We start from the raw sequence: 20,554 nt of genomic DNA on the forward strand, positions 1-20,554 counted from the left end.
CTCCCACCTCCCACCTCCCCCCTCCCTCTGATCTGAAGGCTCTCCCACCACCGGCCTGGCTGCTGCAGGGCACACAGGCCGGGATCGGAAATGAAACGGAGGGCCAGAACCACTTGAGCTCTAGTGGTGCATGGTTATAAAGAAGAGGAGGGGAGGAGGTCGAGCAGCCAGTACTGCAGCATGCCGAATGCATCGACGCACGCATGTATCCAAGGGCAGGCAGGGCAAAAGCACGGGCAGGAAAAGTCGGCCCGAACTTGTGCATGCAGTTGGAGAGAGAGCGAGCGAGAGAGAGAGAGAGAGCGCCCTAGCTAGCTACCGGCTAGTAGCGAGCCAGCCTCTAGGCGCGTGAGCAGGCATGTTACGGGCTCTAGCTAGGTTGCCCCAAATGTGAGTGGCCGAGCCGAGGGCGTCATGGCTAAGGGAGCTAGCTGGACGGGGGAGGGAGGACGGCCGGCCGGTGGGCGGCGGTGCCCGGCCGGAGCGAGGGCACCCCGGTAATTGATCTCGCGCCGCGGCGTGTTTATGAGAGGAGACCTGTGGGACGGGGCTCCGCACCGATGCCTGGCTGGTTTTAGGAAACCCTCTCCTGTGCGCGGCGTGATAGGCCGCGTCCGATGTCCGTGGTGTGCACTTTGCAGTGGTCAGTGTGTGTGTGACAGTGTGAGAGAGCTTTGCGTGCGCGCGCGAGAGATTTCACCGCTCTGTCAGCGCGGCCATAACTGCCTGCCTGCAGCTTTCGTCAAACTGGCCGGGGTGCTACACGGCATGCAGCGCAGCTACCATTCAGACTAGTATCAATTCGTGGAGCTAATGGCGACCGATGTGCTCTGATCCATCGCGTCCATATTTGGATTCCAGCCCAGAATAGCTAGTACGGACGCTTTGGCACATTCATTGTTCTTACTTACCGTGCCCGGCCTCTAGCTCTCTACACTTTCTATGGGCTTGGCCGGGGAGACCCTCCACCGCAGCCGTTCGATCATGATCTGTAGTAAAAATGTTGTTTCTTAAGAATTACTGCTGCAGAGCAATCTTTTTACGGGGGGTACCTTTGACAAAACGACCAGGGTTTCGGTTTGGAATCCTCACTGTAGTACTGCAAACAGTACTTGCCAGAGAGAAAGACAAGAGACAAGAACTGCAAAGGTCATGCATATGCACGTACGTATTCGAGGACCTAATTTTGGTAGCTTCCGTAAAAAGATTGTGCATGTAGTAGCAATTAAGTCGAGTAGGTGGCCGTCCGTGTTTGTGTGTGTTCAACAAAGCTTTGTTGGTACATACTATCTCTGTTAAAAAATACTATACGATGAGAACTCTGTGAATTGGTTGGTCTTAGTGGTGCCATGCATGTATGCAGTTGTAGCCAGTTCTCGGTTCATTATCGAGTGGCTCTTCAGTACATAGTTTTTGTTCCAAAACAAGTGCATCCCCGGAAAGAAAAGTCAAACATACCAGTTAGGATGCAAAATATCTATACTAGGTTTGGACAGCGCTCTGTGTGTGTGTGTGTGTGTGTGTGTGTGTGTGTGTGTGTGTGTGACGTACGCAATCGAGAAAAGGAGAGCCGTAAATCACCAGAAAGCTAAAAACATGTACAGATGCACGCGGTGACACACTTCATCCTGTCAATCGGGCGCACACACCCTCTGACACGCCATCGCACTTGACTCGATTCGGACCCGAGATAAAGAAAAAAAAAAGCTACTACTACTTGATTGAGACCAGCATCCGTTGGCCAAGAACGCCGCCGAGGAATATCGATGCAGAAAAAGGGGCGCGATTTCATTTCCCGGACAAGAACGCCGAGCTGCATGCATGCATGGGCCATGCAGAGAGACGCCATGGCTGGGCTAGGAAACACGAGCACACGACAGACAGTAGCAGCGTCTGCCCTGCCGTACGTGCATCACGGCCTCAAATCTCCCTGGATCAACCGAGCCAAGCGTGCACCACACGGCCCCATGCTCCCCCCATACGGGCCTCATGTGCACGTCCCTCGCGCGCAATCAATGCGCCGGGCCCCGCGCGACATGTCACGGCACGTACGCGTACGTACCGCAGCTCCTCCTACTGCCGGAGAACGAAAAAAAGGGAGAACAATCCTGTGTACCCCCGCGTACGTGCACGGTACACGTCCTTGCAGCCCGTACGTACATATGCATGTCGACATGTCGTCTTATGAAATAGCATGCTCCTCCATTTTAAATTATAGACTGTTTTGAATTTCTAAATAAAATTTATGGATCTAGTCATCTAGACGCAGCGCGTATATCTAGTTGCGTAGTAAAATTTATAAATTTAAAAAAATTAAAGGATTTATAATTTAAAATGGAGAGAGTATATTTACATATATGCAAATGAGCAAAAATAAAAAAAAAGAAAGTAACCTGTACGTGCCGGCGCTATCATGGAGCTGTGTGTGTGGGTAGTTTGGGAGCGTGAAACGGCAGGCAATGCACCGGCGGTTCACGAGTTGGCGAGCGATTTTCCGATCCTCTTGTACAAGTACAACCGAATATAAGCTGTGGTCACGCAGGCAGCACCTCATCATGCATCGTTGCATCTCTACTGAACTTGGGGCTCTGCCTCCTCTGCCTTCTCCTCGCACGCGCGTCCGTGGCGTACGGAAGGGCAAAGACGAGGCGATGTGATCCCCCAACTGCCCCCCGTCGATCCATCGATTGTTTCAAGGCCAAGCCTCCTCCTCCTTCCCGACCCCGTGTGTGTACATGCCTGCCCCCCGTCGATCCATCGATTGTTTCAAGGCCAAGCCTCCTCCTCCTCCCCGACCCCGTGTGTGTACATGCCTGCCTGTACTCTCTCTCTCTCTCCCCCCAAGTAGGTACTGCGCTGCTTATTTTTGGAACTACAGAGTAGAGTAGAATGGAATGAACAAATAATTTATTAATTGATTGAATGAAGAGTGTGATTATATATTTATACATGGTGAAAGAATGTGTTTTTAGGGGTTTGTGCCCCTTCGTGAAAGGGCATACCTATCTACTAAGAGGTGTCTTTCTATCAAAGGGTGCAAACTAATTGATCACTAATAAATTTAATTCTAACACTCCCCCTTGATCAATTAGCTCTTTTTATGCTTCATGTAATCTTTGTTCAATCATCCTTCATTATTGTATGGGAAAAACTCCTCCAAAAATCCTGTGCGAAAAATTTGAGGAGAAATAAAATTGTATATTGATATGCTACTAAAACTTCTTTAAACTCCAGTGGAAAAATAGGAGAAAATGCTATAGCATATATAGATTATTGTCTTACCGCAAACTCATATGAGAAAACGTCGAAAGGAGAAAATCATAAGAAAGTTTGGAGATTAATAATCATGATTTGTGGATCATAATCGAATAACCTCCCCCCAAAACCTAATGGGAAAATATGAGAAGGAATAATATCTTTGATACCCTTTTAAAAACCCTTATAGGGAAAACAGAAGATATGACATCCAATATATCTTGAATATCACTTTTAAAAACCCCGATAGGGAAAATAGGAGATATGAAATATTTTCTTGTATTGATATTGCCTCATTAAAACCTTTATGGGAAACCATTATGAGGAAAACTCATCTAGGGAAAAGATTACATTATGATATTTGAACAGGTTATAACTTAAGGAGAGTCTTCCCCTAAGCCTTGCAAAATCAATTACTTATATACCGATATACCAATTTTAGAATTACACTTCTACAATGCAGTAGTTTGTAATAACTTTATGAGTGAATCTCATAAGATTATCTTATCATCTAATTTTGCAAGATGTTTAGTAATATGTTTAGTAATACTGCTTTCGTATAACCTTTTATCACCTAAGCAATACAAGTCGTATTATCCTTATAGATAATATAAGTGATTCGAAGGAATCACAATTAATCATTTAGTAAAGTTATGCATATTTATGTAATGCTTCGGAATGATAGATGAAGTTACCATTACAATTTATTTTCATAACTCCAATGAAAAATTTTACTACCATAGCATCAGTCAATAGTCTGACAATATGAGGATTAGTTAGCCAGTATCTTGATATTCCACTTTTATCACATCTTAATTTATTAACAATAAATCAAAACCTTTTGGTACCATTTGATATCTGTGGATATCCTTCTTGACTCCCACCTATATGGTGTTATTGAGTTGCGCTATCTTGAGTTATAGCAAAATATCTACAAATGCACTATTAGGCCTGTTGCAATTTGTAGGACACATAAGCGCTTTGATGACACTAAGGATGTCATCCCACGGTCCTTATAGAAAATGATCCATCTTTAGGGATTGACTGACCGCAAGTGTTGATGGACATAATATTCCAATATTATTTAAATTTTAGTGTATAATATCAATTCTATATTGGTAAACTGATGTTCCTGCTTAAGTTGTAGACTTAAGTATAGTTTGGTTTTACCCAAATTTTATTTCAAAATCTGTCGTAAAATGATTGCTTGCTTATTTGTGTGTTGAGATGATAAAATTTATTTTAGAATTTACTTATAGACACACATATGCAATCATAATAATTGGAGTAATCTTTATATAGAAGATACTCACTTGGTTAGTTGTACCACATCAACTCAACCTTTTCAAGTCCTCATAATTTGAGTTATACACAATATATGTTGGACTTTAATTTCGATTTAGAAAACAAAATCCATTGTATATCTGAATTTATCAAATTCATTTGATCTGCCAACGATTGAATATGGGAACATAATTTTCACACATACTTTGCGGGTATGTTGCTCACTCTCTGCGTGAGACCATGTACTACGAGTTCTCGCCATTTCACCACCTTGTTTTCATAAAGAAAGCAATATGAGAAGATATTTCTATCCTGAGTACTTCTCCCAATGGAACGAGAACACTTCTCCTTAATTCTCACCTTTGATTTGATCGATTTGAGTGTTTGGACACTGTGCCTAGGACTTTTGGTTTGGATCCAGCTGAAGGTGTATGACAATTTTGATAAAGAGTATATATCGATAATTTATAGTTTCTATATCATTGATTCAATGGAACCAATATACCTTGTGGAAATATCTACCCTCTATAACTCTTATCTCATTTCCCACGATGATGGAGTTAGGGTGTTCCATTGATCCAATGCCTGAATTTATGTGCACAAATACTGGGTTTTCGAATGTTAAACAACATTCATAGGTTTTGGATTTGAATATCCACAAAGTGTCTAACAATATGCATGATGTTAATTCGTATTTACTATCCTGGAGGATGTCTCTCCCATTTCCATGATGCTTGAAATAAGTTATATCCTAATCACCATACTTCTCTCCCTCTTATTTTAACTTGGAAGTTAAGTGATTTTTTAGCTACTTCCACTCTTTCTGGTACATTATCAGTAGGGATCAAATGTGAAAACACTTTTGATGAGTAAATGCATGTGGCAGACTGTTTGTAATATGTTACAAATATAAGATGTTTTGAACTGTGGTTCAGATATTCTTTGGTGCGTACGTGGATCTGAGGGTTGAATTTTTATACCATTCACTTTGGATGGCATTATATATGTGGTATTTATCTCCCTCTAATGCTAGGAATTACCCTCAATAGTGTAGTCAGTATACAGGCTGTAAATTAATCCTCTATGAGCGATCAAAGATACTTATGACGGATAATAATACCTTCTTATAGATCCTCAATGCCATGAACGTATACTGAGGTGGTGATATTGTTATATGTAAAACATAACCGACACGCTGATGGAAAATATTTGACTGAGGCCAATCCTCCACGTACTAACTGCAACGGAGGGAGCCGTATGATTGTAGTCTAATGAATTTGTTATAATAATACGGTGTGTAAGTCCGTATTTACCAAGATAAATTGTAATTCTATTTTATTAGTCATACATTTTAAATTATCTTGATAAGAGATTCAATTAGCCAATAATTAATATGGATATAAAATACTTAATGTTATAGTTCCTGAAACCAAATAATTTCATAAGATTGGATTTGATCACTTATCCGGGATAATTTGCTCTACTTAAAATACGAGCAATGAATTTGGCAAAATTTTGGTGCCTTAAGAGTAAGGGACACATGTGAAACTATTTTTAAATGCGTTAACAAGCATTTTAGAGTAACTACATAATCCATTGAATGGCTTATTTTCTCAAATTTTAAGATAATGGGATGTTAAAGTCAATTCCCTTGTGACACATGAGGTGTACATAGAATCTGAGAATTCCAAGAATGTATGCCATGACCAATAGAATTGATAATAATTTTTCTTATCATCCCTTATATAAAATTATCAAGACTATCATGCCAAGTCTTCTATTAAGATTTGAAAAATTATTTTGCACGCAACATGTAATATGGGATTGATGTATGCATAATACACCCGAGATGCTATGAAAAGATTTTTTATGAGTATTTAGTTTTCATATCATTGTACCAAGTTGAGCGCTATATTTCGTCATCGCTCTTAGTAATAGATTTCAATATGAAATCATAAAAATGGATATTGTGAAAACATATAGCGGTGATGCATGAGTGCATCCATGATCATGCATCCATGATTAATATCTGAATACCCATAACGAGTGTATGATCTTCATGTTCATGTTAATGGTGCAATACTCCACTAAACAAATTTCCTTTTCTATCCGGTTGGATCCCAAATAAACTTTAGTACGAAATTTAACTCATACAAGATATGAATACCATGTATAATTACATGATATTTACAATGGACAATATACTACATGTGTAGTATAATATTTAACTAATATTAATTCCAGTATAATATGGAGATTTTTGTGGATCTCATTTGTTGAAGTGAGCTTCAAACTTATCCCCTTAAAATCAAATATCTCCAATGGATTGGAGGAATGATTCAACCAAATATTTAATTTGGTCTACATATAAGTTATACAACCACACCTTTCGACAAGTGTGAGACTTGCCATTACAGACATCATATGTGTTTAAAAGATCCATTACTTTGTAAATTTCCATTTCACTTAAAATCATGATAGATGACTGAGTAAACAATTACTTATGTTTGGGCAATATTATATTCTTTGTTAGCAATACCGAATGAAAATTGCAAAAGTTGATGGCCCTTGCTTCTTTAAATACTCATCTTTTTTTTAAAAAAAATTGAGTAGACAGAACACACTATGTTGCATGTGTGGTTACTTTAGGAATAGAATGGAAATTCTACTGGGTAGAGCTATGGTGGCAATGCTGTCATGAGCAGTCCAATGATATTATTTGTATATAGTGCCTCTACTTAGAGAATTAATCCCATTCAATACGAGTTTAGGAAAAAGAAAATCCATTGCCAAAACATTAGCCATGTCCTACATGAACTGATCATGTATATAATTAATTTAGTTGGATTGTAAATTACATAGCATAAAATATTGATGTGCATATTTCTTAACTAAGGTGATACTTGAGTATAAGCGGACTATCCAATAATTGACAATAACAAGTGACAATAGGTCACTGCTATTGTTTTGAACTCTTTTCTACAATGAATAAACAATGCAAGAATCATTGTCAAAACATAGGCTCTGCTTATTTGAATAAAGATAGTCACCAAAATATATTGCACTATTTTTTTGCTATTTAACTAAACAAAGATGAATGCTTTAAACTATGAATTCAAGATGAGTCCTGAATTAATATATGCAAAATTTTATAGATCCAAAATGCTACTTGATTTACGTGTAGTGTGTGGACCTCAAAGTTAATAGATGATAAAATTGCTGCTATTATCAAAGGTGAATGATACTCATCATCTACATATAAACCTTGTCATTATGTACTTGACTTAAATGGTGTACTGGACAAAAAACTCATTGCTATAGGCATAGTTTGTCGTGATCGCAATAGATGTCTTAGACCCCACTCATATGTGTTATACTAATAAGATGTGGTTACCATGTTGGTGTAGATCTTATTTAATTCGTATTCAAAATTGGGTACGCACTTTGAGGATAGTCACTATGTGATAGTGTAGATCCCGCAGTAGTATTATGGTACTACCTTATGTATGGCCAATATGAAATATGAATTTAGGTAATCACCGAAAAGGAAGGTGTAACCTTTAATCATTCCAAACTTTAATATTGGGTATACATGTTGAGGGTAGTCAGTATATGTATCATACAGTAGTAATAATGTAATATTTTGTATATGGCCAATATATAAGATTTTGGAATTTTATATTGTATAAAATGATGAGGTGACACTTGTCTTTTGCATACAGTTCCATTTCAATAAAGCATGTCATTACATGATATTTGATGCTTAGTTAAGTTGATTTCTTTAATTAAGCTTGTTAGGCATTATCAAGTGTTTATTGCTTAATTTTCGTGATCATATAATTCTTCTTCAATTAAGCTCGTTGATCATTTAACATGATATTTGGTGCTTAATTATGATGAATTATTATTGTTAAAATTGCAATAGGTAACAAATTACAAAACTAACAAATCACTAAATATATTGTATGCTATAGGGATTGCACATATACATTGAATTTGCATGGCTCAACAAATAGAGTCTGGCTTAACACGGATGTAATTCGAGTTTAAGCCGAGGAGTTAAACATTGAAATTACTATGCACAAAATAACTAAGGTGCAGACCAATCTCATATCTGCAAAATATTTTCTTGGAAGCACACGTGTATGTAATCATCATAAGATGTAGACATCTCAGTGATAGGTAATTAAGTTGCTGCCTAAAAGCTTGGTCTCAGGGCAAATAAATTTTTTGTAAGAACATATTGCAGCCAATGCCTAGATCTCCATCACCTTGTGTTCTAGTTCCAAATTAAAGACATGTAGTATATTTTGCATCGAATACATCATTAATCAAGTAAAACTTAATTAAGAGAATTCTATTTGTTAAAATACAATTTACATAGTAAATTGCAAAATTAACAAGGCTGACGTATTTAAATTTTAGTCTAATAATTAGTGTATAGGAGTTAAAAAAATTTACTACGCTAAACAAATTCTTATCCCTCCGCCGCTATGGATTTATAGTCCATCGGCAGCTGTCGGGGCGAGCAAACTCTACCGCCGTAGAAGCGCTGGCAGGCGAGCATGCTGGATCATCGTCGAGGGCCTCATGCAAGCCATCATCCCGATGCTCGCAACTGGTGTGCGGCCGCGCGGGCTCTACCTCCGTGATGGTGACCCTCCGTCGGTTATTGCTGTGTCGTGGCCGAACTTAGAGGCTAGTAGAGCAAACAGTGCTAATAACATTTTGAAACTAGAAAGTAGAGAGTTGAATGGAATGAACAAATAATTTATTGATTGATTGAATGAAGAGTGTGATTATATATTTATACATGGCGAAAGGGTGTGTGCAAAGAATATGTCTCTTGGGGGTTTATGCTCCTTCGTGAAAGGGCATGACTATCTACTAAGAGGTGTCTTTCTATGAAAAAGGTGCAAACTAATTGATCACTGATAAACTTAATTCTAACGCTTATCATTTTGGTGGTTAATTAGTCTCCCGATCGATCGATAGCATGCTTTGTAACTTGCGATGGAAGCAAAAGAGGAGGATAAGCGTACGTGCGGGGCATGATGAAGTACAGAAGTATGCAAGGCACGAGCCACGTAGGATTGGGAGGGCTACCAGCCAGGCACACACACATCCGGTACGTGCCCATGGTGGTCCTCCGTGGAGCGGCACACGTCCGGCCCTCCGAAACGGCAGTACGTAGAAACCGCTCCATGTGCAAAAGCTCGGCACGTCGTCGTCATAGGGGCGCCGAGCTTTTGCTGCACTTGTAAGCCAAGCTACGCCTACGGGGAGTGTGAATGCTGCGACAGCTACCATATACGCCCAAGACAAAAGGAAATGTGCATCGTTATGGTTACAGAGCATGCACCTTTTCGTTGGCCTTTTCTTTTTCGTGTGTGTGTCTGTGTGGGCAGTGGACACACGAGAGCATGTACATGCATGTGTACACAGTACAACGTACGGCTTGATGTGTGTGATTCACTCTACCTCGAGCTCGACCGAGAGCGTCGTCTATCCGTGCTTGCCGTGCATGCAGTTGGGAAGCTGACCAGGGGAGAGTGGTTGAGTGTGCCGCCAGGACAATCGACTCACCTCTCAACTGCTACCCATGCGAGGTCGAAGTGGAGACGGATCACGGGCGGGTGGGAGTCAGACAGTCAGTGGGGTTGATACCGAAAGATCGCCGGAGCACAATCCCTCGCTTCCGAGTATGGCTAAGCCTTCGCGGCATCTTTACCAACGAGACTGCGAAAGGGCATGGATCTTGACCGGTTTAATTTCGTCACGGCTCAGAAGCAAGTACTGGAGGGAGCACCGGCACATGCCTGCAGCGGGGCTGGGGCGATCACGTCCACGGCCGCATCCATCATGCAATGTAACCTGCAGCCTGCAGGCATCCTGAGCTTTCGCTTCAGAGCTGAAATTCCATTACTCGAATCCATGAGTGCATAGTACATGTCACTGCTCTTCGCATTATTTCAATCTCCTTACGTACTGTTCTGTAACGCGGTGGAGGGAGGCACACGGCTTTAACTCGAACTTGGAGTCTCGTCGTGTCAACCTGCAGGGGACGACGTGCCCGGCGACCTACCTGCCTACTAGTACTGCGCATGATGATCTGACGGCTGAAGTGATCCTGCCGGTCCGGGGACGAGCGTGGACGGGCGTGCGACTTGTCGAATTCGCGAGATCGATGGCAACGCCCGATGGATGGAACGGAATCCCGGCCCGTGATCCGTGCGATCCTCGTCATCCCGCCGCGCGGCCCGCCGGCCAAAAGCCGAAAGAAACTGACGATGGAGTCGCTCGATAATCTCCGCGAAGCTTTCCCGATCGGCTGACCATGCGAGAGCCGGTGCGCGTACGGGGCGGGTCGCCATCTCCGTTCTCCGATGTGGCCCCCAGTGCCACATCGGATGTGGCCCGTTCTCCGATGTGGCCCGCGCGTGTGCGTCGCTTTTGAGGGGCCGGGGGAAGCCGCTGCCGTTACCCGGCTACCCGGCGCCGGGAAGAGGACAAGCCGAATCCCCCCCGATATCGCCGCCCGCGTCGCCACCCGGCCCGGCCGGACCGGCTGCATGCCCCTGCTGAAAAAGCACAGCACGTACGCGCGCGAGAGAGAGAGCGCTACACACATACCGCGCCATGCGCTCATCGAGCTCCAGACTCGAAGCAGCAACCCATCTGAGGCTTAGCTACCACACAATCCAGGAACGAAGCAACGGCGGCGCCCCGGGGGGGGGGGGGGGGGGGGGGGGTGGGGGCGGCGGCGTTAAGTAACAGAAACCTTGATGATCTCACATTCTCACTAGTCTTAAACCAAATGAAATTAAGGTAAAATGTTAAGCAACATACAAATAAGTATTCTGGATACATAAATACCAAATGGAGAAGATTTGTTCCATTGGAACATCATGACGGCATTACATGATTATACCATTTTGACAACCATCTGCATGGAAATATTAAAATTACTATAGTAGCTCACATATACAAGATATTATTATGCAAAATTAAGAAATACATAACATACCACTAATTTTGGTTACGGGATAATTTTATCTTTCAATTACCAATGGCTTGAAAACACTCCAAAATGACTTTGTCTTCTATGGACGCAAACAGCTCTCGCTCAATATAGCATAAATGCTATGATTCATCCAATCATCACCTATTTTGTTTCTTCACTCCGTCTTAATAATATTCATAACATAAAAGACTCGCTCAACAGTAGCTGTTGCCACAAGCAAAATCAATGCAAGTTCGATGCAAGTTCAATGAGGTGATACACCAAGTGGTAACTGTCGGTGTTTTATCGCACACCCACCGAGTGATACCCCCGAGGTGATGAGTTTGTAGGTAGGGTGTCGCCGAGATCAGAAACTCGAAGGTGCAAAGGAACATAAGATTTAGACAGGTTCGGGCCGCCGAGCGTAATACCCTACGTCCTGTATGATTTGTATTGCCTTTGGTGGTGATTGGGTGATCTCCTGGGTAATTCCCTGGACGATGGGTTCTCCCCTGGAGGGGGTTGTGTCGCCCTTATATAGTCCGGGGGGACAGGTTTACATAGAAATTCTAGTCGGATACATGCCGTATAGTCCTACCCAAATATTTTTTTGGTAGTTCTTTACTACTATAGGAGCAGTTCTACTAGGCTACAAGTAGTTACAACAAATATAGGACGTGGGACATGTCCCATCCCTCCTAGGAAAAGTACACCACGTGCACAGTCCCGTGTACCCGGGTCTGACAAGCCCCCGAGCTCTTCGTAGCCGAGTACTGCAGGCGTCCGAGTACTTCTGAAGGCGTCTTCGATTTCTCCCGAACTTCATCTTGAAGATATCCTTCGAGTACTTACTTGGCTGCGTCGAGGCTGTGAGGTGCTCATGCCCCAAGTAGTTGTCCAGTCTTTTTTATATGGGGTGTGATTAAACCCGCACTCCATATGGAGTAGCCCCTGAGCCTTAGGTTGACGCGTAGAATCTCGAGCCTTTCCTAGTACTCTTATCATAGGATGCAATATGAATATATATTCAAATGTCTCCATCCTTTCAATTAAACCGGATGCTTGTGTTTTCTTATCCCCATCATTTGCATCTTCACTAATAAATGTCTCCAATGCTAGCTTTAGTGAAGGTGATGTAGTATCAGAAACATGCTGAATGCCAAGGAACCTCTCAATCACATACCCTTTATCATTGACATACCTACAAGACAAAAGTCAAAAGGAATGCTATTAATAATTGATAATGGAAAGAGAAAAATGTATGAAACATGCAGATTAAATGATAATACAGACCTCAAAACCACAGCCATTTGTTCCTTTATTGACGCATCACGAGACTCATCAACAAGCACAGAAAAAAGACTATCTCTGATTTCAGCTTTAATTGCATCACTTGTCATCTCTGCACAAGCCCTAACCATATCTTTTTGTATTTCTGGGCAAGTCATTTGATTATTCCCGGGAGCATTTTCAACAGTCATACTAGCAACTTGAGGATCCTTTTTCTAGTACCATCGAGCATCTCTAAAAAATTTCCCTTATTGCTTGATGTTGCAGACTCATCGTGTCCACGGAAGGCAAGAGCTTGCAAAAGGAGAAATATAACAATACCTAACATGATGGTAATGCGAGCTTTATATTTCTCCTCATCCTCCGTGCTCCACGCTGACCACACATGAGCTACACTTTGCCTTTAATTTTTGAAATCAATGGCACGCTTTCTTGCAATATTGTGACAACCATCAATTGATTGTAAATGCTCCCTGAAAAACTTCTTTTCCATTCTTCCAGTTTCTAAATCCTACTTTGGTGAATGCATCATTACAAAAATTGTTGGCTCTTGGCGGCTTAAAGAGGTAGCAATAAAAACAGTAAGCTGCATCTTTGTTCACACTGTACTCTAGCCAATCAAATTGCTCAAACCATTTTTGAACAAAACCCCTAGTCTGACCTTTTCCTTGTGTCCGTGGAAACTTATGACCAGCTGGCTGAAATGGACCCATTTTCGAAAATGCTCTCTTGGCATCATCCCTAATGTCATGATGGAAGTCATCAACTGGCTTTCGAAGTCCCAAATCAGCAACTATGTCATTCACAATCAATTCAATACGTGGTCTTTTGGCCTGAGCACAACATTTTTTCCGCCATCAAGTGGGACTCATCATTTACTGGGTTTGAATTGAATTAGACAGTTCGCTGGAGGAAAAATATGGATGATCGTTCCCCACTTGGAGATATTATGAATACATGCAAAAATCGTAATAAACGAGCAAGCCGTGATGAGTCTAATCCATATAATGGTAATAAGTATCGTATTTTTTTCTTATTGTACCGTTACTATACTTTGTATACCTTGTATCATCAGCTTAATGTGATTCTGCTGAAGGAAATAATGATCTGAGGGAGGCGAAACGGTAAAGGGCAAGGGAAAAGTATGCGGCCATGCCAGCTGAGAAAAAAGCTGAGTTGAATGCTAAGAAGAGGGAAAAATACCATTGGAGAAAGGCTAAGAGAGAAGCTGTTAGCATGGTTGTGGAGATGCCAGGTAAAATTTGATATTTACCGCTCAAATTTCAGTATATATATATGTGAGGATGCTAATTGAAAATACACTGCATGTGGATGTCAACAGTTATCAACCAAACAGATGGAAACAGTATTGTTCTAAACACACAAGGTATTCAGTTGTAATCTATTTGGTAATTGTATGTTTTTCTATATTTTATGATCACCTTTTTTCTGAATGGCTTTTCATTAGTGACCATTGGAACAACGGCAACTCCTATCACAGGTTTGCATGTCACTTTTCTAGCAATTAGATGATATTTACCATATAATAATTTATCAATACATACAAATGGACCAGCAACAAACAATCTTGACGATAGTTGGCTGCACCGCAATTGTTCTTATCCAAGAACAGTAATGGATGATATCGATGCTACAAATGTCTTACATGGTATGAGTTTAACATTACCAGTGTATGTTATCATCACTACATTATTGCTATGCTAATTTGCATGCAGATACCAATCCTGAAATGTCTCTTTTAGAGCGTCGGAAGGATAAAGATAGGTAGAGGGCGATCAAAAAGTACCATGGGATGACTAATGAGCAGAAGGCTGATCAGAATGCTAGAAAACGAGCAAATAGATATCGAAGTATAACCGATACTGGTGCAACTATTGTTAACAATAAAGGTTTTTTTAATAACCAATCATCATATTGAACAATGTTGTCAGTTGAATTTTTTATAACTTTAAATTTTACAGATGCAGATACGATATGTGGTGTATACATTACATCTTTTGGTACTTGCACATCAGCAATTGAAGATGAAGTCACCCTAGAGGAGCAGAAAAGCGAGAATGAAAGGAAAAGATACTATGATATGGGCTGTTTGGCAAGGAATGAAAAGATAATTAAAATTATTGAATCCCGCAAGTAGAGAAACATAGAAAATCAAGGTATGATATGCTATCTTTACAAGTCTTGAATATAGTAATATTGAACATTGAAAGGACGTTGAATCTATTGAATGTCGTAAGACAAAAAATACCCAACCAAGGTACTCTGTGGCAGCATCACCCTGTTCTTATGAAAAAAGGATAATAAGTGCTTGTTTGCATTTGATCTATATAGAATAGACTATCACATTTGATCTAAAATTTCATGTAAACAGGTAGATACACCTGTCACAGGGATCTTACAATCTGCATTAACGCAGCAGCAATCACTTTGAGTAACTAGGGTGAACACAAGAAATGTGGATCAAGAAGACCAGTTTGACTCGGATTTATGGGAACCAGATGACCCGATGCATGGAGTTGAAGGTATGATTATTGCTTTAGCATGTATGTCTATTCTTATTTGACAGTTAATGAGCAATGAAGTGATTTACTATTTGTATTTATGTAACAGAAAATGATTTAGATCAACTGAACCTAGAAGATTATGGGCCGCTGATATAGAAGACGATGAGGCGCGTGTATTTCATCACCAGAGTTAGTTACTAATCCGAATGAACTAACTAATATTAACATATTTTGATTGATAAATAATAAATTCCCTCATTTCACTATACACACAGATTTTCAGTACGAGTATGTTGTGATCCTAATATTGGATATAAAGGTTCGGATCCTTATGATGCAGTGTACAAAGATCTTCCAAAGAAACATCATGTTTTGAAAAAGGTAAAAAACTGCGAATTCTACCATGCAAAGAGGTTCCCAGGTGAAGGGTCTACCTTCCGTTGCAAAGAGGTTCCCAGGTGAAAGTTCTACCTTCCGTTGCAGGAAAGGGAAGGTTAATATATATATTCCAAAGACTGCTGTCTATGGTGGGTCTGCTCCTGCACCAGGGCTGACGGAGGGTCCTCCGTGACGTTCGGATGAATGCTGTTGCACCTTAATATAACTCTGTACTCTACTTCCAAATTCCGATGTGATGCTATATACATTTCTTGCACCTTGTCATGCACCCAACAGACATGTTCGGAGCAGGTTATGTTAATCCTATCAGATTCAAATGCAGTAGAATACTAAGAGTCTAAGAGTTTTTTAGCGATGAAATTCTGAGATTCAGGTTATTGAAATTGTTTGTACTCTGGTTGAGGTAATTGATGTGTTTAATTGATTTGTACATCTGATACTGGATGATAAATCTATGGCTACTTCCAGGTTATATGCTCTAATCTGAAAGCGTACCCTTTTTTTTACACAGAAGGAGGCACTTCCATTAACCACTGGCTCTAGGCACATCGCCAAGCTAGTACAAAGTCTGGGGCCTGGCTCATATACTCATACGAGCCGGCCTGCAAATTACAAACCCCGTGAGCAGCTAAACTGTGTGATACGCAGTTGCACATTCTAGAGCAGATAGAAATGATACAATGCACAAAATGAGAAGACATATACTCTCATATCTGCTTAAACAGACAACCATTCATGCTTCGATCCATCTCTGTCGATATTAGAGCAGTCCCCAAGGTTGCTACATCTGTCTCCAACAAAATGACTCATGACATGCCCAGTTGCGCCGCCCGTTCCAGGCTGCGAAGGATCGCCAGCGTTTCTGCTTTGCAAAGTACATGAAACTTGATTGAAATTTCCTGCACCTGCTTCAAGGAACTCACCATTACATCCCTGGCCACGAATCACCATTCTCCTCGCATTGTGTCGGCATAAAAGGAGGCATCAACACCCACTTTCTAGTATCCTGCAGGAGGGTGCCTTCAATCTAGGAATCGGCCTCTCATGTGTCGGCTTTTCTGAATTGGCCAATTTTTTCAAACTCGATCAGGTGATAGTTAACTGAATTGCATATCTCTGCTGCTCTTGGCATTTTATTTTACGTGCATTTGCTTTGTTTCGCTCAGATCACCATCTCCATAGTAGCACCAAAACCTTTTCCTGTTCCTTCTGTTCTAGTTTCCAAATCTTCATGATGGTCTCCTTCCATAAACAGCATGACTCCAGAATCCATATCAGTCTGAATGCTGCCAATGTTCAGTGTCTCAAACATATTTGAATTTTTACATTTGAAAAAAAAAAGATGGCCGCAGTCCTCATCCAATCTTTTGCGCACCAGGGATGCAGTATCAACTTTGACCCCCTCTTCTCTTCAGATTCCGGCGCACCGGGAGACTGTTATGAGCGAGGCGCCGTACAAACATCTTTACTTTGTTTGGTACTTTGAGTTGCCGTATCTTGTGCCATCTGAAGGCGTTACTATAATTTGAGTTACTGAAGAATGCATCGTTGCCCATTATGTGATCTCTAATCTGGACAGCAAGCTTATAAGCTGACTTCACCGAAAATTTACCCGCAGGGTCATAGTGCAAAGGCCGGCCAATCATTTGAATTCTCGTCAGTTGGGATTGTGAGAATGATTTCAGCATCTTCCGGCCAAAAGGTGCCGGTTACCAATTGAGCATCCCAATTACCGGTGGCAGGATATGGTTATGCTCTTATCTGAAAGCCAACAAGAAATATGTCTTCTTTTTTCGAACTGGAAAAGAAATATGTCATTTGCCTCTCTTCTTTCCCGTAGGGCCATAGTTGGTCCATGGCCCATGATTCTCAAGAGACGATTGCAGGCTTTTAGCCCAAATATAGCACGATCGAGTTCACCGGCCCATATTCTCCCAAATATAGTAAGAGGGCTTCTCAACACATAACAGGTCGTTGCTTCGTCCTCATCGCTCCTGTTTTGGCGAGTAATTCGTGTTGTGTTATACAATAATACTTTATTCCCCATTCTATTTGTTTCACGGATTTAGGGTTTGGAGGCCGACGGTCGCGCTCTCGTAACTCATGGCGGACGACGTCTTCGACGGGCTTCCCATGTACGTTGAGGAGGACCAGGAGGAGAATGAGGCGGAGAAGCCGAAGCGTCGGCAGCAGAGCCGGAAGCCGCCGCCGCCGCGCGTTACGCCGGAGGAATTGGCAAGGAGGGAGTTCAATGAAGCTATGGGCCGTAAGCTTTTTGAGTACGACCCCAAGTTGGGAGGCAGCTACTACACCCGAGTTTGGTTCCTCGACTCCACCACCCCACCCCCAATTTAGATATGTCCATTAAATGTCTGAAATAACAATCTTTTGTCAATATTCGTCCTTCTGGTAGCATATTGTTACTTTTTGCTATGAAATAACACCATCCCCTATTTCCCAGCACAATATTGTCCGATGCGTTATACCGATTCACTTATCAGAGAGGGCCATGAGTTGACTGACTCATTAAACATGCTCTGTGTGAAGATAATCTCCTCAGATGTTGGATCTCCAATCGGTGTGTATGGGACTGTGATAATCAGAGACAGCCTGGATATGAAATGTAACTACATCTTCCGCCGTGACAGAGACAACTGCCAACACATCAGCTCACATGTATGTGCAAGGGTAAATGGCTTCAAATGTTACATCCCCCTTTTTGCATATGCAAATAATTTCTGCACCAGCCCTCCCTATTGGAATCCTGTTGTTAAAAGGTGTTATAATGTTTGATCATGTAGTTTCTTTTATATGCAATGTTGCCATTTTGTATCTGTATGACTAGATGTCAATGTTACTAATGCTTCTATCACGTTATTTACTCATTGTTTGCGTGACTTAATGTAGTACTAAGGAATACATTGCTGATACTACCTACAAACCTGTAGGAATTTCTGGTTCTGACTGGCCCTAACATGTGATGCTATATTTTATTTCTGACACATGAGACCTACTATGTTCTTCCACTGAGTTATCATTTGTTGCGACTTGCTGTAGTATGTAGGATTATATTGCTGAAATTCTGTGTAACTTGTAGAGTGAATCTTTGATTCTGACTGGCCCGAGTAGAGCAGTTTGTTTTTTCTGTGTTGCTATATGTTATTTCGGACACATGAGACCTATGTTTGACATTCTCTTTAAACTTGTAGGGTGAATCGCTGATTCTGACTGGCCCGAGTAGAGGGGTTGTTTTTCTTGGTAATGCCTTTTTCGAGATAGATCTGAAGATCAGGGAAGGCAGAGAGTGTGATGACAAGCAGTTCAACGAAGCATTGATTGATGTGGTTGGAAGCAGAATTAGCTCTGTAGTTCAAAGGGAAACTGTTGATAGCTGGCGTAGTGAAGTGGAGCTGATATTTGCATATGTTGAGAAAGCATTGGAGGGCACTATTGAGATAAAGATTTTGTCAGGGCCTGAATCTTTTTGTGGGAAAATAACTGCTCGCACAACCGATGTTTCGAGTCATATGCTGTTATATGACAGTGATGTTCATGGTGCCATTACTGTTGGTGATGACAGGGTTATCCAACTACTTCGTCGTGTGGTTTCAGTCTCAGAGGATAAAATGCTGGAGTTCAATATCTGGACTACCAGCAGTGATCAGAATGCCAACACCACCCATCGCCACATTGAGTTCACTCCACTTATGAAAGGTTCAGAGAGGGATGCTATTACCTGTGGTCTTTACAATCTGCAAATCAAGGTCGTTTAGTCGACAATGTTTAAATGATGTTCTTGTTCACTTTTCAAGCACCTGCTATGTCGGTTATGCTGGTACATACGTTTCAAGCACCTGTTAGGTTATGTTAGTACCTATGCATGTAAACTTGGGATGTCTCTGTGTTTAAGCATGTACCTTATGCTTAAGTTATATGACCAGTGCTCGTTTTCTTTGTTTCGTTACTGTATACATTCCGGTGATTGCTGGTGCATTCGAAGTATGCACCACACAGAAGCTTTTCTTCAGCCTGCCCCTTTGGTCACCTTGAGCGAGAAGATCTCCAAGGCGCTGTCGGGGATGCCGCCGCAGCAAGGCGGCCCTGAATCCATGTAGCGCATGGGGCCGACGTCCGGCTCGGCTGCAGTGGAGAAACACGGGACTCACCGATGGAGATTGGGGTTGGGAAGGGGGGGGGGGGGGTGATTATATGTCACTTTAGGTGATAAAATCGCGCGTCGTCATTTGAAGCGAGCGGCCCATGACCGAGGGAGCTTCGTCTTCTTCTCCCACGCCACCGGCCACCTCCGCCTCCGGTCCTGCCGCCACCACTGATGTTCCTGCTTGCCCCCGCGCCGTCTCTAATCTGCTGCCGTTGAATCTGCCACCACGAATCCTGCTGCCGTAACCGAAGTTCGCCGGACGTCAAGAGCTCTCTATGAATCCCCCTCTGCCTCCATAGGCCACCGGTTGTCTTCCACAACCCGCGGCCAGCGACGTCTCACTGCCCCGCCCACAACCCGCCTCCAGCGCCCGCTACCTTGCTTCGCCGGACGTCAAGAGCTCGCCGCGAATCCCCCTTCGCCTCCATAGGCCACCGGTTGTCTTGCACAACCCGCGGCCAGCACCGTATTGCTGCTCCGCCCACAACCCACCTTCAGCGCCCGCTACCTTGCTGCCGGCGACCTCCCTCTATATCCGGCCACGCCAGAGCAACCCCACCTGGCAACCCAGAACCCCGAAGCCCCAAAGCGGTGGCGGCGACGCCGCGGCGCAAGGTGGAGGAGGAAGACGGTGCG

General features: G+C 42.3%; 1 protein-coding gene across 4 annotated transcripts; it reads left to right on the forward strand.

The window, feature by feature from the left end:
• Nucleotides 1-17,743: 17,743 nt before the first annotated feature.
• LOC112894347 lies at nt 17,744-19,710 on the forward strand. Of its 4 annotated transcripts, none has more exons than XM_025962021.1 (3): nt 17,744-18,093; nt 18,301-18,444; nt 18,966-19,710. In XM_025962021.1, the coding sequence occupies exons 1-3, from the start codon at nt 17,860-17,862 to the stop codon at nt 19,527-19,529; spliced, it is 942 nt and encodes a 313-aa protein (XP_025817806.1). In that variant the 5' UTR covers nt 17,744-17,859; the 3' UTR covers nt 19,530-19,710. The 4 variants fall into 4 exon arrangements, with proteins under 4 accessions (XP_025817806.1, XP_025817807.1, XP_025817808.1 ...); XM_025962022.1 differs by having other exon boundaries at nt 18,301-18,432; XM_025962023.1 differs by having other exon boundaries at nt 17,744-18,072; nt 18,304-18,444.
• The last annotated feature ends 844 nt before the right edge of the window (nt 19,711-20,554 follow it).

The sequence above is a fragment of the Panicum hallii genome, chromosome 5 (genome assembly GCF_002211085.1).
Source record: "Panicum hallii strain FIL2 chromosome 5, PHallii_v3.1, whole genome shotgun sequence".
Lineage (NCBI taxonomy): Eukaryota > Viridiplantae > Streptophyta > Magnoliopsida > Poales > Poaceae > Panicum > Panicum hallii.